The sequence below is a fragment of the Pelobates fuscus genome, chromosome 13, assembly GCF_036172605.1.
Source record: "Pelobates fuscus isolate aPelFus1 chromosome 13, aPelFus1.pri, whole genome shotgun sequence".
NCBI classification, from domain to species: domain Eukaryota; kingdom Metazoa; phylum Chordata; class Amphibia; order Anura; family Pelobatidae; genus Pelobates; species Pelobates fuscus.
In genome coordinates this window covers 80,940,075-80,967,138 of record NC_086329.1, presented here as the reverse complement: position 1 = coordinate 80,967,138, position 27,064 = coordinate 80,940,075, and the positions used below count along the sequence as shown (strand labels likewise).

Genomic DNA, 27,064 nt, shown 5'->3' with positions numbered 1-27,064 from the left:
CAACGCACAAGAACCAGCACAGCTTAATGTTGTTGTTCTGGTGCAAAGAGACTGTCTATGCATCCTCAGAATCACAAACACTGCCTTTTCTGAGAAAAGACAGTGTTTACATTGCTTTCTATGGCCACCTCTAGTGTTTGTCATTCAGACAGTCACTAGAGGTCCTTCCTGGTGTGGTCCTGCAATATTTGCAGGACTGATGTTCGGTTCTGCATGAAGACATCAAACACTCCCCATAGAGATGCATTGAGCCAATACGGAGAGGAGATGCTGATTGGCACAGTGCGGCAATAGCAGCTCATGTGCACTAGCACAAAAAAATGTCTTTATGATCTCAACCAGAGTGGTGGCTTCGGCGAGACCATCACTGCAGGGAACAAAAGGTAAACAAATCTGTTTATTTTACTGTTTCTGCAGGAGGGCATAAATCTAAATAGATAGGAAAACACTGTAATATTAGGTATACATGTTTCTATCCCTAATGTTCGCGTTCCTTTAATCATAAAAATCTGATATGGAATTTTGCTATTTGGCTTTGTGAAAATGTGGATTTCAGTGAGTGAATTTTGACAGAAGACATAATGTAACTTATTTCTGTCTTCTATCCACATTATGCAGGTCATCTCATATGAGCAGGGCCAGGTTGTAGAGAGTCTTAGTGATTACTTGGGCCGAGTCAGATTTGCCTTCCATCCAACCAAAGACGCTAGCATCATCATCAATCAAACACGAACCTCTGACACTGGAACATACCAGTGCACGGTTATCAACCCGCCAGATGGGGCAACGCCCAACATTGGTCTTATTGGACTTACTGTGCTTGGTGAGTAACAATTATAGAGTAATTGAAAAGTCAACTAAGAGTCTCTGCAGTGGCTGACTGGAAACCTTTGGCCCAGTGAGCAAGTACAACCCAATGGCCCATGGTACAGGAACTCGGCCACACATAAAAAAAAAAAAAAATCTGTCCAGCTTCCTACGTCCATCCTGGCAATCGGTGTAGGGGTTGAGGCAGGGGAGTGCAGCGACGTGGGCCGTGAGTGAGCAGGGGGACAGTATCTGAACAGGGTAAATTGTAGCAGGGGTGCGGCCATGAATAGAGAAACGCAGCTGTTTAGCTGTCTGTGTCAGATATACCCTCCTTGCTGCCCCAAGACCAGTACCCTGGTGAAGTAGTTTGAGAATAGGAGCTTTACAGTGAGGTATTGGCTTTAGCAGGAGATTTAGGGCTATAGTGGGGGGATAGATGCTGTAGCAGGGTATAGAGGCCATGGCAAGGAGACAGTGGCAATGGTGGGGGGAAAGGTGGTTATAGTGGGGATGATAGTGGCTGTAGTGGGCGTTAAGGGATTATTGTGGTGTGGATAGTGATTATAGTGGTGGTAGATGGGCTATAGTGGGGAGAAATTGGCTTGGATACGGACTATATATTATTGGTGGATAGTGGGGCTGTGGTGGGATGACAGGGGCTACACTCTGGTGACACAGGCTGCAGTGCGGTGACATGTGCTGTGGTGGGGTGATGGGGGTATACTGACAGTGACAGGGGCTGTATGGGATGACAGCAGAAATTACCAAAGGAATGCAGTGTAACACATCAGCAACACTCTGATATAGTACAGGCAAGGGAGAGCCTCCATTCCTCTATTTATCTCCCCGTTGGCCTCAGCCACTCAGCAGGAGAATGGGAGAGCCGTTAAGGAAGATCTTTGAAAATCCAGCCCTGGCAGCTGTTTTATGTAGGCATCAGAAAGGTCCCTGGCCCAATACTCCCCTGGGTCTCTTTTACTTTATTCGATTTTACAAGCATAAGATGAGATCCCATGGATACGTTTTCTGAAACACTGTATTCATTTTTATCCTTCACTTGCCCAAAACATAACAAACACTCGGATATTCTCCTATGTTTTACTGGATTACTCCACATTTTAGCTCATGGACTGTAATTTCCACTTTAGACATCCTGGGTATAGGCTCTAAAATAGCTCTTTAAAGCCCAAGAAGCACATGTTTAATGATGTTGAAATGGATTGTGCGTTTGACAGTATATCTTATATTTCTCCAGTTCCGCTGTCAAGTCCGCAATGCTCCAGTGAGGGGCAGATGCATGAAGGAGGGAGCATTCACCTCCATTGCTCGGTGCGAGAAGGTGTCCCTGCCCCCAGGTTTACATGGAAAAAGATCCCTCCTGACAACCAGGTGCTGGTGACCAAACAGGAAGGTGAGAGGGGATGTATTCTGTTCTGAGTGGTCAAGTTTTTTTGTTTGTTTTTTTTCTTTAAGAAGTCTGGGCAAATTTACCCTACAACTACCTATTTAAATATTTTGTGTTGAAGAAAGATATCTTCAAACATTTGATAAATGTTTATTGTCCTGAGTGTTAATGTAACTTGCTATTTTCTAACTATTAAACAAAGTCAGTGGGTCACGTAGTAAGGACATGTTGCACAATGGCAGGCAGAGGATCAGTAGGGACACTTTACATAAAAAGGGGAACACCAGGTCCCTCCCGTTTAGGTAATTACCCCCAATCACAGGACACACGGGAGGGCATAGGGGACTACATTCATTTTTGGTTAATAGCGACAGTGACACAGCACAGCTCCCGCTTCTAATATCAAATATTACAAGGAGGGAGCCGCAAGGGGTTACCTCCCTCCTTGTAAAATAAGACTAATTAATGAATGAACATGTCCTTCATTTCATTCATTGTTTTCTATTTTTTCATTTGTCTTTTAGAATGATTGTGTTTTTCTACTATTATGTTTAGGAGAGCAGTGAATATCAATTTATATTTTTTTTTTTACAGATTATCATGGCTCTCTGCTTCTCACTAACGTCTCATCAGAAACATCTGGTTTATATCGATGCACAGTCAGCAATCAGTTGGGATCACACTCTTGTGCTGTGGAACTCCATGTGGATGTTGGTGAGTACTCACATGACATAGTTAAGTCTCGTTTAGGCCTGGGGAAAAAAATATAAACCAAAGGACCCAAATAGACTTGATAGAAAATGATTTTGATTGAATATGTAACATTATCACAATTTCTTCCCATTCTTTCTTGTATAACTATTCATATATAATTTCCTGTTTTTATTGATTTTATTTTAACAAACATAGCTCCAGTGGTGGCTGGTGTGACACCCTCATCTGTTGGACTCTGACCACTCGAAGGGTTACAGGCACCACAACAACTTTAGCTTAATGAAGCAGTTTTGGTGTATAGTTCATGTTCATGCATTCTCCCTGTTCAATCCTCTGCCATTTAGGAATTAAATCAATTTTGTTTCTATGTATGCAGAGTTATCACAGCCATGCTGGCTGTGACTGGCACAGATTTAAAGGGGAAAAAAATGGTTTTAAATCATACTTGCTTTAGAAGTTTTTCTCTTGCTCTGTTAATTGAACTTTAACCACAAAAGAGGCTCATGCAGCCTCTAGCAGACCATTAACAGAGCAGGAGATAAGAAACTCCAAATTAACCAGACTGTGCAATAAAGGAAGTTTAAACATTAGATATTGGACATTTTGCCAATATGCAGAGCCCTGCTAAAGAGTTCTTGCATCGGAATAGGGACCTGTGTAGTAGGCAGAATGGTGTTTCCTTAAGTTGTATACCACAGGATAAAAGAGCAAGGAGCAAGTACTGTGCATGCTTTTAGTGGCTGCTTGTGGTATTGCATGTGTGTAAAATTAGCATTTTGTGGTGTTTTGTGCTTCTATTGACACTGGAAGTTTGTGTGATTAGGGGCTGTAGCGTGTGCATAGGAGATGGTTAGTGTGTATGTACAGGGGATCCAGTGTGTGCTTAATAGATACTTAGTGTGTATATGTGATATACTGTGTGTCTGGAATGGTGTGTGTGCAGGTGGTGCATTGTGTATCTACAGGGGATCAAATGTGTGCGTGAGGAATACATAGTGTGCATATGGGATGCACTCTCAGGAATGTTGTGTGCATTGTGTGTTTATAGGAGCTCTAGTGTACGCATTGGGGGATAAAGTGTGGTTATATGGAGAGAGAGAGTGTCTCTTTAATAAAATATATTTAATTATAAAATTTAAAATAAGTTTTATTCCTCCCTCCCTTCTTCGTACTCTTGCCTTTGGCTAGTCTGGGGGCATTGAAAGCATTGGTGGTCCAGCGATGTTTGGTATCTCTAGATTTGCACCTTTTCCCAGTGAGTCCAAAATCCCTCTGAATAGTGCTTTGGCACTATTCTGTGTCTGAGTGTTGACCCATGGAGAACACTGATCTAATACTCTGCACCCGAAAGAGGGTTGGTCCTCACCCTCCTCCCTTATCATGCAGATCGATGCCTGCATGGACTGGCAGGGGAGATTGCAGTCAACCAGGCATTTGCACAATGGCCAGTCTGGGCCTGGTCACAGGGAAGGGATACCTAAACAAAATGATTTAACTCCTAAATGGCATGAAATTGAGCAGAGACTATACGCCAATATAGCTTCCTTAAGCTAAAGTTGTGTTGGCGTCTATATAATCTTTTTAATGTGCTAATACCCATATTCCGTAAAAATATATATTAGTTATTACTTATAGTGTTACTAAGTGGCCATTGTTTTTAAATATAGTTTATTTTATTAAAAACAATTATAATAATGTATTTGTATCCTTTGAATATAGTACCTTACCATTAACACTCCAATTCATGTACCTTATATTTTCAAAACACAAAGCCAACTGAATGGCTGGTAGAATCTTATGAGAAATGTAGTCAGCAAGAACTGCAGTGCTAAAGGTAAGACATTACTATTTTAGGTCACTACTAAACATTTTAGTTCAATATACGGTATATATGCAGGGAATTGCAGTCCTACCTGGCTGGTAAACAGTGCTTTCAGTTCCTGCCTGGATAAGATTGCAGTGGAGAGCTGTAAGCAGGTGAAAGTGAGGTAGGGATTCAAAGAATGGATCCAAGGGAGGATTAGAAGAGACAGCAAATGAGAGTGCAGGGATCTATTAAAAGCATGGAGCTGGGGAAGCGCTGTCAGACACTGTCTCGTCACTTTTCACACAGTCCTATGTAGGGGGAACAGTCCCTATTCTGCTCTGTGTCAGTGTGTATCAGGGTCCCTGAGGACATGTGTCAATCCATATCTGCCAAGTGACCCTATGTAGGGGGAACAGTCCCTATTCTGCTCTGTGTCAGTGTGTATCAGGGTCCCTGAGGACAGGTGTCAATCCATATCTGCCAAGTGACCCTATGTAGGGGGAACAGTCCATATTCTGCTCTGTCAGTGTGTATCAGGGTCCCTGAGGACAGGTGTCAATCCATATCTGCCAAGTGACCCTATGTAGGGGGAACAGTCCCTATTCTGCTCTATGTCAGTGTGTATCAGGGTCCCTGAGGACAGGTGTCAATCCATATCTACCAAGTGACCCTATGTAGGGGGAACAGTCCCTATTCTGCTCTGTGTCAGTGTGTATCAGGGTCTCTGAGGACAAGTGTCAATCCATATGTCAAGGTGTCAATATGTCATATGTCAGTTGTCAATCCATATCCATTGTGATTTAGGAATGTTAGGTGATTTATGCCCTTTATGGATTAAAACCAGACTCTGCATCAACTGTGTAATTTTCCATGGGAGTTTTGCCATGGATCCCCCTCCGGCATGCCACAGTCCAGGTGTTAGTCCCCTTGAAACAACTTTTCCATCACTATTGTGGCCAGAAAGAGTCCCTGTGGGTTTTAAAATTTGCCTGCCCATTGAAGTCTATGGCGGTTTGCCCGGTTCGCGAACGTTTGCGGAAGTTCGCGTTCGCGAACCGAAAATTTTATGTTCGCGACATCACTACAGGTAGGGTGCAGCCTCAGCTGTCACTATAGTCAAGCCTCCACTCATAACTGTCTTGAACAACTTTAGCAACATATTAAAGGGGCACGATAGTCACCAAAACAACTATAGCTTAATGTAGTTGTTCTGGCGAGTATAATCATTCCCTTCAGGCATTTTCATGCAAACACTGCCTTTTCAGAGAAAAAAGTCAGTGTTTACATTGCCCTCTAGGGATACCTCCTGTGCCCACTCCTCAGATGGTCACTTAAGTTGCTTGCTGGGACAGTGCCGCACAGTAGGCAGCACTGCCATTTGTTGTCTTCACACTCTGCATTGAGACACTGAAGTTTCCTCATAGAGATGCATTGATTCAATGCATCTCTATGAGGAGGTGCTTTTGGCCCCATCCCACCTCCTTCCTATGGGAAAGCATTAAATTGGCTAAAAACCGTAAATTCTGATGACGTCACAAAGGAGGCAGATTGGGGACAAGGTCAGCGCTGGCGAACTTAAGGTATGGAATTAAGATATGTTTTAATCCCTTCTAACAGGGTTAAGGGGGAGGGGCAAGACACCTAAATGGTGGTTTTAACACTGTCAGTAATACACATTTGTATTTCTGACCCTATAGTGTTCCTTTAACCCCTTAAGGACACATGACATGTGTGACACGTCATGATTCCCTTTTATTCCAGAAGTTTGGTCCTTAAGGGGTTAAAGAGCTACGGTAACTCCCGTTTGGATTGACTCAAGCTAGATTTTAAAGGGACACTATGGTCACCTGAACAACTTTAGCTTAATGAAGCAGTTTTGGTGTATAGAACATGCCCCTGCAGCCTCACTGCTCAATCCTCTGCCATTTAGGAGTTAAATCCCTTTGTTTATGAACCCTAGTCACACCTCCCTGCATGTGACTTGCACAGCCTTCCATAAACACTTCCTGTAAAGAGAGCCCTATTTAGGCTTTATTTATTGCAAGTTCTGTTTAATTAAGATTTTCTTATCCCCTGCTATGTTAATAGCTTGCTAGACCCTGCAAGAGCCTCCTGTATGTGATTAAAGTTCAATTTAGAGATTGAGATACAAATATTTAAGGTAAATTACATCTGTTTGAAAGTGAAACCAGTTATTTTTTTCATGCAGGCTCTGTCAATCACAGCCAGGGGAGGTGTGGCTAGGGCTGCATAAACGGAAACAAAGTGATTTAACTCCTAAATGACAGTGAATTGAGCAGTGGAATTGCAGGGGAATGAGCTATACACTAAAACTGCTTTATTTAGCTAAAGTTATTTAGGTGACTATAGTGTTCCTTTAATAACAAATTTTCTAAAATGTACATGACTTGCATGAGACAAGCTCATATTTCATTATGATGGTACCACAAAAATACATTAAAAAAACCAAAACATTTATTTGTAATGTGTCTGAAAACAAAATAAAGCTATGGGGCTCATTAGACAATCTGTCTTGGAAATGTATAATGATTTGCATTAATGCTGTATTTCAGCCGACATGGGAATTATGGGCATTGTCGTTGGTATCACAATTACTCTGGTCATGGGATTGGTGCTTTTGGCCCTCTTTGCCCTCGTGTTGTGTCTTCATCAACAAAGTCGTGGAAAGCAATGTGATCCGAAGGATAAAATGCATACTCTGGTCCAGTAAGTGTGTAAAGGATATTGCTCACATGGCCATATAAACTTTTGGCAATCTTTATAGCATGTCTAATTTAAAGATACTGTACATGAATACGGCTGTTCTGAGCTGAAAAAGTATCTGTAGGGCTATTTACCGCCTAATAAATTGTTATCCTGGTGCACTGTATGTTGCCTACTCCTTAGATTGCTCTCTCATCTGTAAAGCATAACTACACGAAGAGGCTTTTACCTCTCATCTTGCCTTAAGCATGACATGTATCCACTTTATGATCGATAAATAACTTATCTAGAAAAAGACCAAAAAAAAAACAAGTAGCGATTAGGACTGTTTAACCCCTTAAGGACACATGACATGTATGACATGTCATGATTCCCTTTTATTCCAGAAGTTTGGTCCTTAAGGGGTTAAAGGGACTCTCCAGTGCCAGGAAGACAAAAAGTTTTCCTGGCATTGCAGGTCCCCCTCTCCCTCCCACCCCCGGTGACTTACCTCGGCGCTGCTTCTGGTTCCGCCCACGCTCCTCCCCGTCACCACGTCAGCCGGCAGGGGGGAGACCTAATGCACATGCGCGTCAATGCAGCGCATGCGCATTAGACCTCTTCATAGGAAAGCATTGAAAATGCTTTCCTATGGGGATTTTAGCGACGCTGTAGGTTCTTACACAGCGTGAGGACGTCCAGCGACGCTATAGCACAGAAAACCTGTGCTAGAATCCCGGAAGTACCCTCTAGTGGTTGTCTAGTAGACAGCCACTAGAGGAGTTAAACCTGCAATGTAATTAAGCTGACCTAAAATATTGCTTTGTTGAGGAGTTAAGGTTAAGCTTTTGTTTTTTTCCACAGCCAGAAGAATTTGTGTTAGAATGGCCTCAAAAAATATAAATTATATATACTTTATTTATTAATGTACTTTACAAGTAATGCCAAGCCTTCAAAGCAAGCCAGTAACCAACCTCATGCTGCTCAGTTGCATTAACGACAAAACAGCTGTCCATGAGTGGTTCACTGGCTTTGCTCCTCTTCCTGAGTTGTGTTTCAAAGCTGTTGTATACAGCAAACACATACTCCAAGGAATCCATGTTTTAAATGGAATTGAGGCAAAAATGTGGTTCTTTGTTGATCTCATTTGCAGATCCCAGAATTCCTTGCAGTAGTGAGAGCACTGTTAAAATTAGATTTCTGTGGGAAAAGCACGTCTTATGGCTTGACTGGTGTGTGTATTTGTATTTAGCAATATATATATATATATATATAATTTTATTTATTCAATTAGTATTCTAGAGTAAATGTACATATTTAAAGCCAGTTTGATTTTGCACTAAAAAATTGCTCGTTTCTTAAAAGCCACGCAAAAAACCCAGCATTTCGTTCCTTCAGTTTGCAAGGTAAAGCAGCATCACAAAGAAACATTTTATGAGATTTTATTCGAAAGTGATAATTTAAATGCACAAAACAGAATTTCCTGCAATCCCCTTTGGCAGTCTCTGGGTTATTATTTAAAGTAAAAAATAAAAAAAAATCCATATGCTCTTATCTGTTACTTAGAAACTCTGGCTTGTATTCACTAACAATTCTTTATAGTAAATGAAAAAGAAATTCACAAAATTTAGGCAAATAAAATAAATCTCCAGCCAGGCTGAATGCTTAATAAATGCACTGTTCAGTAAACAAAGCCATCTGAGATTAGTTTTTAGCAAAACAAATAAAATGTGACCAGAAAAGAAACATATCTTCAAGTTTGGCCCATATAGTGCTTGATTTCCTTAACCTTGTGATTTTTAGGCAAGAATAATCTTCGTCAGAGCAGACTTCAAATTTGCAATATGTATTATTTACATGTCTTGAGTTTCAGTGTTATATATTGGAAAGCTGTAATTTATGTACACAATCTGCCTACCCATCTCTTGGATAACAAAATGTCATCTTCCTCTCTGATGTCTCATTCAGCTCAAGAAAGCCTAATTAACATATTCCCACAATGCATTGGCTCCATTCTTGGAAGCAACGAGCATCCTATGCCTTGTGGGTTGAACAGATCACTACAAGTTGCATATACCAGTGCTAAGTTTCGATTTAAAGGAAGTATTCTCTGTGCCACCACTAGGCCAGTTTTCATGATGTGCATGTTTAAGAAATTGTTTCGGTATATAATTTGTCTCACTACAAAAGAGTTGAATTGCAATAACTCATGACTATCTCTGTTCAGCAAATCAGGGATTTACAACCTCACATGCCCCTCTTCACAGGATGGACACTCTCTCTCCAAGAGATCTTCGTGCAACAAAGACCTCAGTCAATGACCCGATCACATCAATCAGAACTACTAAGCCATTATGGGTGTTAAGCAGCCAGGCTGGCAAGCCTCCCACGCACATCCTGTATGATATTCGACAGAGCCAGGTTTCCTTAACAACAGATTACAGGCCATCTAGGAACATAGAGCAATACTCCACCACAGAGAGTGAAGAAGAGGACTCCTATAGCACGCCTGAGCCAACACCTATCCATCCTACAAATTCAGGCTTCCTGGTTTAACAGCAACATAATAGCACTAATTAAAAGGCATTGAGTTATTCGCATCATTAAAAGCAGCAGTGGGAATGGATTAATATTCTTGTCAGAAAGGAAAAAAAAAAGTTTCTTACTTTCTTAAGTTTCAAGAAATTTGGTTAGAAAGCAGTGATGATGTCACGGATTCACAGTATAATCAGTTTCCTGTAAAAGCTGTGATGGAACAATTCAACACACAGTTGCAAAGTGCTATGTGAAATGTACGGGGATACAGTATTGATGGATTGATTTATACAGATTATAGGAAAATGGCTGATATACACACATCATTATAGGCTATTAAAAGGGACACTGTAGGCACCCAGACCACTTCAGCTAATTGAAGTAGTGCGGATGCAGGATCCCTTTTGCACCTAGTGCTGCAATGTAAAACACTGCAGTTCCAGAGAACGGCAATGTTTACATTGCAGTTCTAAGTCTGCCCCCTGTGGCTCCTCATGGTCCTACAGTGTCAGATTTTCCCTATAGGAAAGCATGGAATAATGCTTTCCTATGGGGAGGTCAAATGCCCGCATGGCCATTGCCGCACATGCGCATTAGGTCTCCCCCACCAACTGGGAGGAGCCTGACCCAGCGGTGAGGGACATCGGCGCTGGATTCAGGTAAGTGGCTGAAAGGGTTCTAACCTCTTAAGCCCCGAGGGAGGGGGGGCACTCCAGGAGCCTTTAGTGCCAGGAAAACAGGTTTGTTTTCCTGGCACTATAGGATCCCTTTAACCCCTTAAGGACCAAACTTCTGGAATAAAAGGGAATCATGACATGTCACGTGTCCTTAAGGGGTTAAATGAGGTTATTAGTTAGGTACTCATTAACACAGAGCATGGGGAAGCTTGCTTAGATAAAGCGGCAATGTATTAAATTCACACACAGCAGAAGCCTGTTTAGATAACATGCAAATGGGTCCATTCACGCAATGTATATGAAGCTTTGTTCGATAAAGCAGCCATGGATTCTTTCACACACCATTTAGGAAGTCAGCTAAGGTAGAGCAGTGATGGATTAATTCACATACAGTATAGAAAGCTTGTTAAAAAAAAAAAAAAAGTGATTTATTCCGTTGGTTGGTTCTGCTTAAACCCAATATTATAGTTTGGATTGGAATTTAAGAGCAAGGAAGAGTGTCTGCATACAGAGGCAATATAAAAAAAGATTATGTGCAAGTGCTTTCAGCAATAGGATTTTTTCCAGACCATTACCTTTTTTTCAGGATAGTTTCCATTTCACAAAAAAAACCAAAACAACACAACCTACAATTAGAAGTGATTTTAGGTAAATAAATGTAATTTTAAATATTTTTATTCAGTTTACAAATGCAAGTTCGCAACACAGACACACTAAGAATCTCACTACCTTTCCTAATACTGCTTCTCTGTGCAGAGGCTTGGTAGGAGATTTGCCATAAGATGATTTTTCTTATATTTTTGCTGCCTGGATGAGTCTGACGGCCCTCAGCCCATGTAAGATGAGAAAAGACGTGCGCAACACAATGAAGGTACACGGGTACACTATTGTAAGTTTGGGCATAAATCTCCAGAGCACTGGTTGCAATCTTATCACTCTATCCCCCCCATATTCATAAAATCTATGAGGGTTTAAGCTATTCTTAATCTATTTAAACAGTCTTCGCCAACTACTTAACTTTAATGGCCTCCTTTTTCTTATCCTAGAAACCCCTTCTGTAACAAGGAGAGTTCAATGTGAATTCTATTAACATGTTCTCCCACCATATTCACCGATCTCTTCTCTAACAGGAGTATGTTCTATAATTGATTAAAACAATTAAAGACATCCAGCAGAATTTCAAAACCGTCATTGCTGGCAAGGAAGCACCAAGGGGTATATTCATAAAACACCAAACTGTACAGAAATAAAATCCAAACTGGATTTTTTTTTGCAATTTAGCCTTAATCATAGATTCACTAAAGCAAGAATTGTTAGGAATTCAAAGTGAATTTTAAATTAAAGGCCAAAATACCAATAGATCATGCCTCTAAAGTCTCACTTATCAATTCACTGCCATTTAAGAGTAAAATTACTTTTCAGTTTATTTAGCCCTAGCCACACCTCGCCTGAATTGACAGCCTGCATGAAAACAAAATGGTTTAATTTTCAAATCAGATGTAACTTACTTTAACTCATTAAGGACCAAACTTCTGGAATAAAAGGGAATCATGACATGTGTGACATGTCATGATTCCCTTTTATTCCAGAAGTTTGGTCCTTAAGGGGTTCAAAGTTGTCTCCTGCTCTGTAAATTGAATTCTAATTACATTCAGGAGGCTCCTGCAGAGTCAAGAAAGCTATTAACAGAGTAGGAGATACGAAAATTAAACAGAATTTGCAATAAAGGAAGTTTAAACATTAGATTACTTTTTACAGGAATTGTTTATGAAGGCTCTGAAAGTCCCATGCAGGGAGGTGTGCCTAGGGCCCCATAAATAAAGTGATTAAATTACTAAATTACAGAGAACTTAGCAGTGAGACTGCAGAGGCATATACACAAAGTTAAAATGTTAAAGTTTTTTGGGGGGACCTTTAACTTTGAATTCCCAGTCATCTTGCCATTCTGATTTTAATTCATTACAGTTAGGAATTTAGTGAATAAGAAAATAATTTGCTAGACTAAATCAGTAAGGGTTCCACAATTAATAAGGGAGCACACAAATAAAACAAACCAAAAATGACTTGTTTTTTCACATCATTTAAACGAACAAAGAAAACCCGATTTTGTTTTTGTTGCCATTGTAAATGGAGACAGCAGAGAGAAAGCAGATGGCCACCCTGATTTCAGATTCACCCAAAACGTAACTTAAGTTCAATTAAGTGCAATATATACAAGTGCCTTATATATTGAATTATATAATGAAACCATTGCACTAAAGACTGCTTTTAAAGCAATTCTTTTAGAGTGGACAATTTACACTCGAGCCAAGAAACCATCCAAAACAGTGCACAATGAATCCAACTTCATACTTAAAGGTAGACCACATTTTCCAGATGTGAAACGTAATATCAAAAGGGGTTATACTGATATTTGGATGCCATAATGCAGAAGCACTTACCCTTGATAATAAAACACACAAGCAAAAATAAAAATGTAAAATATGTACCCATGAAACTATTATGAACAACAGTCTTTGCTAACTTGGAAGACCCAAAAAACAGCCCAATAATTGTAATGGTCGCAGCATTTTTATCACAGTGGGACATTTGCTCAAAAAAAAATAAAAAAAGGTAGCATAATAGGAACGGTTATCACTGCTGACCAATGCCAGCCTTTAGGCCTGCCCAGGCTTTAGGTAGTAAATAGAGAGAAAATTATGCAGTTACTGTACATGACATTTAAACCTAAAACAAACTAAAATAGGCATTCATTCCAACAGAAGGAGGAGCAGTCACATCAACACGTAAAAAAAAATGGAGAAATATACATTTTCTACAAATCCTTGTAAAAAGGACCAAATATCACCTCCCAGAATCCAGGCTAGAGAAGTTGTCCTCAGCTCAGGGAAAGAGACACCCTTTTCTTGACTTATTGCTGACGAGAATATTTACATTGTTTTAGAAACACAGATCACTATCGGAGTTCATCTGGGTATCCAAAAACAAAAGAAGTCAGCTAAGGAATGGGGAACAGGAGGGGAGCACAAATCGGATAAAGTCACAGAAGAGCCAGGAATATAGCTTGGTCCTTTGCTGTAAGAGCTGAGTAAAGTAGGCCTCCCCCTGCCCCAGAATCTGCTCCTCCGCTCAGCGGCTGTCATTCTTAATTATGATCTCTACTCCGTGATGACGTAGCTGTGCACGCAGAATAAGGTTCTTGTTTTTCAGATCTTCAACCTAATGAAAAGAATTAAAAATAATTAGTAGAAAGAGTGCACAATGCAAATGCTTCTCGAAAAGAAATATAAAATACAAAATACACAATCCAGCGCACTCACTTATTCACTAAACAATGACTTCAAATCTCACAGATTGTAATCGTTTTATTTAAAAACACTTTTAGAGAGAGAGAGAGAGAGAGAGAGAGAGAGCGAGCGCACTAACCCACATTTTAAATATGTCTATACAGGGTTAAAAATTAGACAAACCTGAACGTTACTTGCCATTGCAAGCCTGCAGGGGCCATGGAACACCCACTCTGATTATAAATATAGACAATGATATATTAAAACTCTATCCAAACCAATAGTTAACTATTATTATTATTATTAGGTAGGTTCAGGACATCAAGTGTTAATGTGAAAGGTAACTCCGTATTAACCAGCAGTTATGTTCTTCACTGCAGTGGTTTTTGAACATTTATGCAGTTAAAAAACAAAAACAAACAAAAAACACAACTGTGTTTAATGCAAATATTTATAGGGATAATTCATTTTTAAAAGTCTAGGTAAGACTGGGTTTTACCAACCACTGCAATAATAAAGAATTCAGGGAATTTTTCATTGCTTTAAAAGGAACCAAAGGAAAAGGAAGGTGAGGCGTCATGAACCAGCATCCTGCCCAATACATATATAGCAGATATGCCTAACCCAAAGCCACATGTACAATGAGATAACAACCCAAGCCCATCTGCAGAGTAGGACCAGCATGCCAACTGACCTGTTGCCTCAGCACCTCGTTGTCCATCTGCAGTTGGTCCAGATTCTGTAATTCCTCAGAGAGGCGGTGGTTGCTTTGGCGCAGTTCTTGTATGTAATCACATGCTTTGGATAGGATGCCACCCTTACTCTAAGTAAAAAATAATTCATAAGTCACGCAGCTCTTCCAATTATCACCTTTCTAGTAACCAGCGACAAGGACAAACTGACAGCATTGTCTGGGCCACAAGAGCAAAATTAGTATCAGAGATTCTTGATGGCTAATATTTTTGAATAAAGGAAATTTGATAACCAACTTTTATTTAAACGTGAATTTGTGATCATGTAATGAAAAGAATTGTGTGAAAGCATGAATTTATGTATAAGCATTACCCCATCAAAGCCCTTATCCTAGTTCACAGACTTTAAAAATGTAAAAACAAAATTGAGAAAATATAACAGTCACATAATCTACTTTCTTACAGATTAAGTGACCAATTTATAAAACTTCTCTAACTGGATATCTTCCCGTTCGCATACATTTTGCCCCCAAATTGAATCATTACAATCCATCTCCCCTTCTCAACCATGAAATCTACTGCCATTCTCCGTGTCCGCTGCTACTTAAACTTACTGACATTAATTTAAACCTGATAAACAGGATTTCTAGCGCGAATTAAAAATAAAATAAAGATAGGCAGCTAGAACTACAGGAGCCAGAGTCTCATCTTTCTGTTTGTTGGTATGGTGTAGGATAGTGATGCGGTAGCAGCGCCTTTTGCTACTACTTGGGTCCGAGTGACAGTCAGTGAATATGCAAAATAAAAAGAGGAATATCATACAGTGTTGGATTTTCTCGTGATAGGTGAAAGGAATATAAAAAAGCACTTACAATTTGTTGGAGCTTCCACCTAGCTCCAAGTATTTTGCGGATTATACTGCCAAAGTGCAAAATACTTGGAGCTAGTCGGAAGCTCCAACAAATTGTCACCGATCACGAGAAAATACTGCTAAGTCACGGTTCATGCACTTATTTCTCACTTTGACTACTGCAACTCACTACTCATCGACCTTCCAAATACCCACAAGGCCCCTCTTCAATCTGTAATGCTGCGGCTAGGCTCATATTCCTGACAGACCGCTACTCCAACGCCTCACCCCTTTGCCAATCATTTCTTCTATTTCTCTTTCGAAAAACCTTATCCAGACATCGGCTTGTTCCCGCACTGCCAACTCTAGTTCACAGGATTTTTCAAGGGTTGCCCCGTTCCTTTGGAATTCCCTACTCCATGCCATGAGACTCAGCCCTAGCCATTAGTCCTTTAAGAAGTCACTTAAAGCACATCTATTTAGGAAAACTTACCATCTTCCTGGGTGACACTAATCTCATTACAATTGACATCCTCAGTTCCCTCGCCTCCGTAGCCTAACTTACTCTCTCTCTCGTTCCACTGGTTGCTTGCTCGGGCATCTTATCTATCAGTGCCTCCTCCCCACTGACATGCTGCTATTTCTTATGTGTCGTCAATCCTTCCGCTTAGAATGTAAGCTTGCTTGAGCAGGGCCTTCATCTTACTTGTTTAATTTTTCTATGTCATTTACTTGTCAAATATCCCCTTTCTGCAAATGTAAAGCACTGGGAAATATGCCAGCGCCAATAATAGCCACAAAGACACCAATTCTTAAGGACATCCTATCAGCGTACATTTGAATTATTATAAAACATAAATGAAAGTGAAGAGTTTGCTAATTTTACCCTTCAGCTCACTCACTGTGCCTGTGTACAGATTTTGCAGATCCTATGCTCCAGCATGCATTGCAAAGCACATTGACCATACCTGCCTTTAGCAATATAAATTTCACACTCCAGAACCTTATATTTACCTGTCCAGATTTAGTGTTTTCCATAGAGCAATCAGGGATAATTTTTGAAAGTTGCACAATCCAGTTATTAATTTTGTCCCGACGTCGACGTTCCACTGAGGACCAGAGAGTTAAGAGGAGCTATTTTAAAGACACATCCTATAGTTTATTGAAGACAGATACAGTACACTATACAGTGGCTTCCTGCAGACAGATGCAGCTAAATCTGGTACCTGCAGGCAGGAGCACAGCTTTAAAATACAAAGGAAAAGGTAAAGCGCACACGGATGTGTGATATAGTTTTTTGGTTACCACTATATCCCAATATTTTATAACTTTTCAAAGAGCACAAACTTTGCTCCTATATTAAATTGGTCGCACATTACGTTGCTGAATATACACAGATTAGGAAAAAAATAAAAATCTATTGGTATTTCAGCAATGGCTGTTTATAAATGTCACAATGCTCCTCATAGTCTCTCCAAACACTTCATAAATGAATTTAAATGTGTTGTAGTGGTTATGCTACCCAGGGTCCCCGATGTCTTTCCGACGATGAAGGAGGGCCCACATCTTGCCTATATTCATTAGTGATAGGGTAGTGGATGCATGGAATAGCCTTGCAGCTAAAGTGGTAGAGGTTAACACAGTGAAGGAGTTTAAGCATGCGTGGGATACGCATAAGGCTATCCTAACAATAAGATAAGGCCAGGGACTAATGAAAGCATTTAAAAAATTGGGCAGACTAGATTGGGTCAACTGGTTCTTATCTGTCATCACATTCTATGTTTCTAAGTTCATCCACCCTGGACGACACTGTCTATTTTGTCTAGTGCTCTCAGCCAAAGATAATTTGGCAATGTTAATTTTGCAATATCAATGTTGCTGGAATTTTGACAATTTAGAGGTAGTTATTCATAGACTAGTATAGTAATATAAGAGAGACCTGCCACATAAGATTTGTTTCAAGATGAAAGAAACATCACAATATGGGCATTTGTACATACCTTCATTGTGCTGCGCACGCCTTTTCTCATCTCTTGTAGTGCGAGGGCCGTCAGACTTACTGCAAGAAAAACTGAAAAAAGTTAACATAGTGCCCTTCATTCTAAGATCACCTCACCAGTTTCAGTTTGCAGATTACCAAAGCATTTACTATAAAGATAAGTTCAGAGAACAAATCCATTAAACCCATATAAAAATAAAATATGTCAATAATCAATATGGGTGAAAACTGGGCGAGTACGGTGTATCTTGGTGGATGTGGGGCATGCTTTTGGTTTCTATTCACTGATACATGTATGTTGTATCATGCTATTGGAATAAATTTATTGTAGTAGATGGAATCTAGAGTGTAGGGGAAAGTAACTAGACACTGGTGAGAATGCTCACGGTGAGTAGGGGTTGGCTCTTGGAGCAATAGACCTTTGTGATCCGCCTTGGAGAACCTCTTGTGGTGACATCATCACAAAAAATTGACCTGTCAAAGAGAAGAGGAAAAGGAGTTAGAAAGAAGAAATAATAGAGAGAATGAAATTATCCAACATAAGAACAGCTCATAATAACTAGGCATGTAACAAATGTAATTTTAGATAGAAGGATTTCTCACCTGCACCTGTGGATGTAGCCTGTCCCAGGAGAGCCTCACTGTTCTGTGTGGTCACCACAGTGGTGGCCGTAGCTCCAGCTCCCACGGACGTGCTGGCGTCCGCCACAGTAGTAGGAAAATATGTATAGTGAGTTTCTGCACCCGATGCATCCGTTTCACCCGCATCCTCACTGGTGAAAGCACCTTGAATAACAGCCTAACAGGGAAACAACAGCTGGGCTTACTCGGCACTTGCTTTACAATCTACACACATATATTTGTATACATACATGCGCACACACACACACACACTTACTGCGGTATCCCAACTAATTACACGTCAATCACATAACTGATTGACTTAATGGACAAAAAGTCTCACTCACCTGGGTCATGGACTGGGTGGCAGGGAATCCACTGATGGCACCTGTGCCCTCAGTTTGCCCATCAAGCTGACCCTCTGCTACTTGTATTACACGATACATTACCTAATAAAAACGTAACAGACAATGCATATAAGCTGAAAAAAATGTCCAAACTAAAGAAAATCAGGAGGCAATTAAAAAGAAAATACAAAAATCAAACACCTGCTAAGACATATAACCAATATATCTCCAATTGTGCTCCAATGTATAAAATATATCAGAGCTAAAATTGTAAGTGAGCTATTGCATTTTACTGATGTTCTTTATTGATTTTGTGATCAATACTTTGCAGCCTGGAAAGCGCTGATCAATATTTGTCAGCCAGGAAAGCGCCATCAGTTATTGACCACTCAACCTTTTTAAGTGGGTCTACACATCTAAAATGTATGAACAGTAGAGAGATAAATGTACGTGCTCTCCCATAAATCTACTATGGCTGTCCTGGAGACACCCTGGCTGTTAGCTATAGTGTTTTACAATCTCCCTGCACTATTGGGAGGGAAGTTGACCGATAAATGCCAGCAGTCTCTGCAGACCTGCAAAAAGTCACTGCCCCAAAAAAATGACCTTCAACTACTTCACATTCTTAATGTGTTGGTGGAAAAAAAAAATACTGTGTCACCAGGCTCTGCAGTACAGACAGCCTGCTGAAAGTGAGGAAAGGTAGCTGGAGATGGCTTATAAATATAACTCACCTCCCCCAACAAACCCCCCCAAAACACAGGCAGCTATTCTATCTAGACTGATTAAACTGCTGCATGCAAAAAGCTGGGATGGTCCACTTCCTCCACTATAAATTTATGCTGCACTTCAACAGTTTGGCTCTTTCCTCTGCAAAAGTAAACTACTTAAACACCCTCGTAGGCACGCGGTCCGGCCAACCCAAATGCCTATTTTACATTTTTAATGCTCTTCTTTGCCCTGTTGCTCCCCCTCCTCCTACCACCTTGTCAGCCACAAACTTTGCAACTCATTTCACTGATAAGATTTCTACAATCAGGGAAGAGATCTCTCTCCGTCCCCTACCAATACTTCCCCCCAACCCCACTCCTTCCGCTTTTCTATGCTCATTCGCACCAGCTACAGCAGAAGAGTTTTCTGCTCTGCTCCGGTCCGTTCAATCCTTTTCCATCATATCTCATCTGCGCTCTGTCTCCCTCTCACTAAAATGTTCAAATCTCTCCATTTCATCTGGAACATTTTCTTGACCCTTCAAACATGCAACCGTAACCCCTATTCTGAAAAAATCCAATCCTGACCCCAACTCCCCGTCCAACTACCGCTCTCTCTCGCTACTGCCATATGCCTCCACAATCCTTGAGAGAGTTGTGTATGCGAGAATGACAGAGTTCCTCAAATAAAACTCTCTGCTTGACCCACGTCAGTCAGGATTCCTCCCTAGTCACTGTCAAAACGGCTGTGACCAAAGTATTCAACAATTTAAATTGCTGCTAAATCTCGTGCCCATTACTCTATCCTAATTCTCCTTGATCTTTCTGCTGCCTTTGACCATTAACAGCTTCGTCTCATTCTCCATAATCTTGGTTTGTGGGATACTGCACTCTCCTGGTGCTCCTCCTCCATCTCACAGAGCTCTTTCAGTGTTTCTTTCTTTAGAGTTTGTTTTCCTAGCACTATAGTTCCTTTTTTGCCCTTTTTCTCCCAGGCATTACCTAAATTAGGGATCCCAAACTGCCCCCCCTTTGAAGTTTATGGCCTATAACTACCAGAATTCTTTGCATGCAAGAGATCGACATTGAATTGTGAGAACTGTAGATCAGCAATAGATGGGGCAGAGTTTGAGATGCCTGATCTACATTCAAGCTAATTTGAAAGCTGTATTGCAATATCATCCAGATTTTGAGGTCTTAATAAGCATTTGACCCTCCTCTCTAGGTACGAATTCACTTTATTCCCAGAAATGGCAAAGCACTAAATCCATTGACTGAAAAAGTGTGATCAAAACAGTTGTACAAAGATGTACAAGTAAAGCAGAAATTATACATTTTTTAGGTCGTATTTCCCTTTATGTAGCCATTTTGGAATAAATATTTGATAAGTTATGTGCAGCATTAAAGGATTTAGTACCTGTGCTCCACCATTCTCTGTGCGGAAGACATATTTTACTCCAGGATCAGAGAATGTGGCTGCGGACTGGATGCTGGCAATTGCTACGCTTGTTGGATCTTCTCCAGTTGCTACTGCACCTTATGGGAATAAAATCAGTTAATAGAAGAAAAGGAAAAACAGGTTTCTCTCCCACCTCTGTTCTAGATCTGTAATGCCCAGTCCAAGACTTAAAAAGCCACAGATATGCTTTGTGTTTTTAATACATGGCAAGTGTCTCACTTTGATCACATGATGACTTGTCTAAATCCTTCTTCTGTGGCAAGACTGTCTGCCTCAAAGGCAGTAAGAATGTGGTATCATAGTAGAGACCCAAGGAAAGACAAGTACTCACCTTCCTGTACTCGGATATTTCCTTCTTCAATTTCTGCCGCTTTCTGCTGTCTGGAAGATATTCATAAGCTAGGTTTATTAAAAAGGATGATGCAATCTACAAACAACACAGCTATGATCACACAAATCATCTAAAACTCAATAGTACCATTAAAGGGACACTATAGTCACCAGAACTACAGCTTAAAGGTCACTCCACGCACCCAGACCACTTCTGCCCATTGGAGTGGTCTAGGTGCCAACTCCCACTACCCTTAACCCTGCAAATGTGATTATTGCAGTTTTCATAAACTGCAATATTTACCTTGCAGGGTTAAGTCCTCCTCTAGTGGTTGTCTACTAGACGGGCACTAGAGGAGACGTCCGTGTTCATAGAACACGAAAAGTAGTTTAAAACGACGCTGGCCATCCGCACGCTATGTGAGGACCTCCAGTGTATAATGCTTTCCTATGTATAATGCTTTCCTATGGGGAGGTCTAATGCGCATGTGCAGCCATTGTCGCACATGCGCATTAGGTCTCCCCCACCGACGGCCGCACATGCGTATTAGGTCTCCCCTGCCAGCTGACGGCGGGGGAAAGAGCGTAGTCGGAGCCTGACCCAGCGCCGAGGGACATCGGCGCTGGATTCAGGTAAGTCAGCAACATGGGATGGGGGGTGGGAGGAAGAGGGGCACTACAGGGTCCTGCAGTGCCAGGAAAACAAATATGTTTTCCTGGCACTGGAGATTCCCTTTAATGTAGTTGTTCTGATAAGTATAATAGCTCCCTTCAGGCATTTTTATGCAAACATTGCCACTAAGGACACCTCCAAGTTGCCACTCCTCAGATGGCCGCTGGAGGGGCTTGCTGGCTCAGGGCTGCACAGTAGGCAGCCCCGCCGTTCAGCAACACCACGCTCTGCATGGGGACACTGAATTTTCCTCATAGAGATGCACTGATTCAATGCTTCTCTATGAGGTGGTGCTGTTTGGCCCCACCCCCTCGCCGATTTTAACCAATCCAATGCTTTCCTAATGGCTGAAAATCGGCAACTTTTATGATGTCACCAAGGGGGTGGGGCCAGAACTGGCCGACCCGTGGAGAGCTGAAAATAAGGTGAGTATTAAGCCATTCTGAGGGGGCAAGCCACTTAAATGGTGGGTTTTCACTATAAGGTCAGGAATACATGGTTTGTGTTCCTCACCCTATAGTGATCCTTTAAAGCAGCTCTGTCATCTACTTGGGTCTTTGTATATTTTGCAAAGATCACAGATAGTGACTGCTCCACTTGCCGTGAGGTGGTCACGAAGTGCTGGGAATGGTAAGTTTTACTTATCTGCATCAGTTCCTCGCGACTGCCACCATCTTCTTCTGCGAGGTCCTCTTTAGCTTTGTTTGCCGCAAGTCAACATTAGTACTATACTCTTGCGCATGAATGAGCATACAACACTGATGTCATTTGAAGATGATGACTGAGGGCTTGACAGTCTCTGCCTTTTTGTCAAGCGTATTAAAAATACATAAGACAATGTAGTCCCCATTTTAAATCTTTTGACTGGATTGGAATTTTAGTGGAATTCCAACAAAGTCTTTATGGTCATTTAATAAACATTAATTTATTGTAATGTATTACACATGTGCAAAAACATCTTTTTAAAAACTGACTCCTGCATAACAAAAAAACAGAATACATATGTTTTATAGTCAGCTAGAATGCATATATAAATTTATAAGAAGATAAAAACAGGACTTGTGTCAGCATGTTGGGTCCCTTTAAAACAAATCAAATAGAGAGATGAGAGGAAAAAAAAAAAAAAGATGGCGATAAGAGAATAAATCAGTAAAGAGCGAGTGAAAGTAAAGGAATGAAAGGTAGATGAAAAACAGTAATCCAGATACCCAATACTTTGGGGAATGTGTGATGTGCACAGTAGACAGGAAAACAGCAACAAACATGTAACAACTTCTATGATAAAAGAATATGCTGTGACCCAAGACAGATAGAGGCATCGGTAAAAACAGGAAAAGAAAGAGGACAAAAATAAAAAAAATAAAAGAATTCTCATATTTCTGATTCATGATCTTACTAACTAATCACAAGTACTTTTTACAAGCTTATAGTAGTAAATGTAGCACCTGGAGGGGCTCTTTAAAGTGCGAAGCCATGAAACTCACCCCTTCATTTCTCCTGAGTTTCAAACATCAGAAGAGATCTTCTGAGCTGCCTGCTATGTTCTGGAAAACAAACACTGCTTGAATAAAGCAACACTTGTATGTATCTATGTATATAAAAAATTTACAAAGGACACAATAAGAACCGTAACTACTAAAACGTTATGAAGTGGATATGGTAGAAGGAAACGTCTTCTGGATTTTGTCTGACAATTTTAAAGGGACACTATATTCACCAGAACAACTACAGCTTATTCCATTTGTTCTGGTGAGTAGAATCATTACCTTCAGGCTTCCTGCTGTAAACACTTTCTTTTCAGAGAAAATGCAGTGTTTACATTACAGCCTAGTGATAACTTCAGATGGCTGTTAGAGATCCTTCCTGGGTCATGGCTGCCTAAAATGCATCCAAACATTCAGTGTCTCCTCCCTCTGCATGCAGACACTGAACTTTCCTCATAGAGATTCATTGATCCAATTCATCTCTATGAGGAGATGCTGATTGGCCAGGGCTGTGTTTGAATTGTGCTGGCTCTGCCCCGATCTGCTTCTTTGTCAGGCTCAGCCAATCCTATGGGGAAGCATTGCAACTGGATCAGGCTACCACTTCTGATGATGTCAGTAGGCAGTGGGCAGGTCTAAAGGAAACAGGAACAAAGCATGCAGCTTCAATCTTGAATACAGGTAAGATTTTACTATTTTTAGGGAGGCATGAGGGGACCAGTGTGGCTAGATTGTGGTTTTAACCCTATAGGGTCAGGAACACGTTTGTGTTTCTGACGCTATAGTGCTCCTTCAAGTATAAAAAAAAACAACAACAAAAACACAGGCTTCTCCTGGCACCCAAAACTCTGTATAAATCTGATCACATTTAGATGGCACTGGCTGTTTCTGATCAAAAGACTGTTAAGAGAGTTGGGTGGGTCAGGCTTTGGGTGAAATAACCCTTATCATCAAAATAATAAAGAAAGCTGCAGCTGTCATGGTGCCCCATAAAATAAAAAGTATGCCTTGCAGGAAAACGGATCAGTCAAGAGCTCAGAATATTGTGCACAAGTTACAAACCAAGGAGACCTATTTAGGAGTCAAAATAAAGTCAGCGAAGAGGGACACATTCAAAACATATAAAATATGGGTAGTTATTACATTGATAAGATTGTAGCAACTTAGATAGCACATGTTCGCATATGTAGCTAAATCTACATTTCACAGACAAAGGTTTATTATTTATACTATTAAAAGGACCACTATAATGCCAGGAAAACAAACGTTTTCCTGGCACTATATAGTTCTTAGGTCCCCCGCCACTCTCAGGGCTTCCCTCTCGCTGGGGACACTATAGTCACCACAACAAGTTTTGCTTAATGAAGCAGTTTTGGTGTATAAATCATGCCCCTGCAATCTCACTGCTTAGTTGCAATGTTATGGGGGGAGGCGTCCAGTTGCAATGTCATGGGGGAAGTAACGAGGGGGCCAGTTGCAATGTTGCAGAGGGGTGTAACGAGGGTGGAGAGGGGGGCCATTTGCAATGCTGCGGGGGGGGGGGGGGAACTAAAGAGGGGGCTAGTTGCAATGTTGCGGGAAGTCTAACGAGGGGGCCAGTTGCAATGTTGCGGTGGCAGTAACGTGGGGGTCATTTGCAATGTTACGGGGGGTGGGGGGCAGTAACGAAAGGGACAGTTACAATGCTGCGTGGGGGGGTGTAACGAGGGGGCCAGTTGCAATGCTGCGTGGGCGGGGAGTAACGAGGGGGCCAGTTGCAATGCTGCGTGGGGGGGGGAGTAACGAGGGGGCCAGTTGCAATGCTGCGTGGGGGGGGAGTAACGAGGGGGCCAGTTGCAATGCTGCGTGGGGGGGGAGTAACGAGGGGGCCAGTTGCAATGCTGCGTGGGGGGGGGGGAGTAACGAGGGGGCCAGTTGCAATGCTGCATGGGGGGGAGTAACGAGGGGGCCAGTTGCAATGCTGCATGGGGGGGAGTAACGAGGGGGCCAGTTGCAATGCTGCGTGGGGGGGAGTAACGAGGGGGCCAGTTGCAATGCTGCGTAGGGGGGAGTAACGAGGGGGCCAGTTGCAATGCTGCGGGGGGGGGGGAACTAAAGAGGGGGCTAGTTGCAATGTTGCGGGAAGTCTAATGAGGGGGCCAGTTGCAATGCTGCGGTGGCAGTAACGTGGGGGTCATTTGCAATGTTGCTGAGGAAGTAACAAGGGAGCCACTTGCAATGTTACGGGGGGTGGGGGGCAGTAACGAAAGGGACAGTTACAATGCTGCGTGGGGGGGTGTAACGAGGGGGCCAGTTGCAATGCTGCGTGGGGGGGAGTAACAAGGGGGCCAGTTGCAATGCTGCGTGGGGGGGAGTAACAAGGGGGCCAGTTGCAATGCTGCGTGGGGGGGAGTAACGAGGGGGCCAGTTGCAATGCTGCGTGGGGGGGGGGAGTAACGAGGGGGCCAGTTGCAATGCTGCGTGGGGGGGAGTAACAAGGGGGCCAGTTGCAATGCTGCGTGGGGGGGGAGTAACGAGGGGGCCAGTTGCAATGCTGCGTGGGGGGGGAGTAACGAGGGGGCCAGTTGCAATGCTGCGTGGGGGGGAGTAACGAGGGGGCCAGTTGCAATGCTGCGTGGGGGGGAGTAACGAGGGGGCCAGTTGCAATGCTGCGTGGGGGGGAGTAACGAGGGGGCCAGTTGCAATGCTGCGTCGGGGGAGTAACGAGGGGGCCAGTTGCAATGCTGCGTTGGGGGAATAACGAGGGGGCCAGTTGCAATGCTGCATCGGGGAGTAACGAGAGGACCAGTTGCAATGCTGCAGAAAGGCTAACTTGGGGGCCAGTTGCAATGTTGCTGGGGGAGTAACAAAGGGATTGTTGCATTGTTGCAGGGGAATGATGAGGAGGTCGCTTACAATGTTGCAGAGGAGTAAATAGAAGCTGTTCATATAAATGGGTGTAATAAGGAGGCAATTTCCATATTGCAGGAGAATATTACGAAGCTGTGACATTAGTGCACTAATATAACAAGGAGGCAGATACAAGGTTTGCAGTGAAGTAATGGGGGGGGGGGGGTAGTAATAACAATACGACGTTTATACTATCTGAGAGGAATAATGGAGGCAGTTACTGTGATAGGCTATGATATGATACAGATTTGCAGCGAGTACCAGGGGGACGGCTAGAATGCTACAGGGGGCATTGAGCGAGCAGTCACCCTATTGTGGGCTGAACCCCCAGTGAGGCAGGCTAATCGGCCCAGAGCTGGGCCTCCTCTGTCTAACAAAGGCCTGGCTCCAATCACTGCACTCCCCGGTAACCGCGCACACGTCGCTCACCCCGGAATGACACGGGCTCTCATGGGACCAGGACAACCAGCACATATATGTATGTATCGCCTCACCTGCCTCGCTGCTCTAAGTCCCGATCCAACGATCCATGGAGAATCGAGCATGCGCAATGCGATCCCACTTCCGCCATCTTTACTCCGGCGCAAAGTAGGATTTACTACGTGTACCGCCATCTTTACTCCTGGCGGAAATTCGCGCTCCCCCCGCGGCCAATTTTCTTGGGCGGAAACTGAAAACACGCAATATCCGGTGTAAGCTCGGTATTGTTGAGCAGTGAGGGAGGGAGTGGGTGGGTTGGGATGTGTGTTTGTGTAATATTTCCCCATACATGTATTATGCGTTATACAAACTCAAGGTCATTTACTATAAATTAATGTAGAGAAGATTATCAGCTAAACTCCCAACAGTAAACTGAATGCAGACCTAAATACAGATCACTGTGAGAGGGTGTAACACCTATAACCTCTGATGGTGTTAAGAGAAGGAGTGAGGGGGTTAGTAATTAGGTGAAAAGTGTAGCTAATTTGGGGGGGATCCAATATGCCAATTTTCCTAAAAATTTGAAATGCAGGTTTTGGCATTTTCACAAAAAGCAAAAATGTGTTTTAGATGGTTCATCTGAGTAAAAGTC

General features: G+C 42.1%; 2 protein-coding genes across 6 annotated transcripts in view; one reads left to right on the top strand and one right to left on the bottom strand.

The window, feature by feature from the left end:
- Positions 1–10,090, top strand: part of LOC134582630 (immunoglobulin superfamily member 11-like) — an 86,073-nt gene extending 75,983 nt beyond the window's left edge. Inside the window, exons 4-8 of the mRNA XM_063439293.1 lie at positions 619–823; positions 2,066–2,221; positions 2,810–2,929; positions 7,310–7,463; positions 9,707–10,090. Coding sequence (XP_063295363.1) covers positions 619–823; positions 2,066–2,221; positions 2,810–2,929; positions 7,310–7,463; positions 9,707–9,995 — 924 coding nt within the window. The 3' untranslated portion in view covers positions 9,996–10,090. The remainder of the gene's footprint in view (positions 1–618; positions 824–2,065; positions 2,222–2,809; positions 2,930–7,309; positions 7,464–9,706) is intronic.
- A 1,988-nt stretch (positions 10,091–12,078) lies between these two features.
- USF1 (upstream transcription factor 1) lies at positions 12,079–26,591 on the bottom strand. 5 transcript variants are annotated; one of them, XM_063440512.1, is made up of 11 exons: positions 26,487–26,591; positions 23,104–23,163; positions 20,948–20,997; positions 20,575–20,693; positions 18,448–18,549; positions 18,083–18,278; positions 17,866–17,953; positions 17,481–17,539; positions 16,495–16,589; positions 14,633–14,761; positions 12,079–13,870 (listed from the first exon to the last, which is right to left on the bottom strand). In XM_063440512.1, exons 2-11 carry the CDS (start codon positions 23,109–23,111, stop codon positions 13,781–13,783), a joined length of 936 nt encoding a protein of 311 aa, XP_063296582.1. In that variant the 5' UTR covers positions 23,112–23,163; positions 26,487–26,591; the 3' UTR covers positions 12,079–13,780. The 5 variants fall into 5 exon arrangements, with proteins under 5 accessions (XP_063296582.1, XP_063296581.1, XP_063296585.1 ...); XM_063440511.1 differs by having other exon boundaries at positions 23,104–23,177; positions 26,487–26,590; XM_063440515.1 differs by having other exon boundaries at positions 17,899–17,953; positions 23,104–23,177; positions 26,487–26,590.
- Between the last annotated feature and the right edge of the window lie 473 nt (positions 26,592–27,064).

What these genes read in the sequence shown, in the direction of transcription:
- USF1 (XM_063440512.1), bottom strand. An exon ending in CAGAGAATGGTGGAGCACAG is followed by an intron (nt 18,550 to 20,574) that starts GTACTAAATCCT and finishes CGTTTTTATTAG; the next exon opens with GTAATGTATCGTGTAATACA. An exon ending in CCACCCAGTCCATGACCCAG is followed by an intron (nt 18,279 to 18,447) that starts GTGAGTGAGACT and finishes TTTCCCTGTTAG; the next exon opens with GCTGTTATTCAAGGTGCTTT.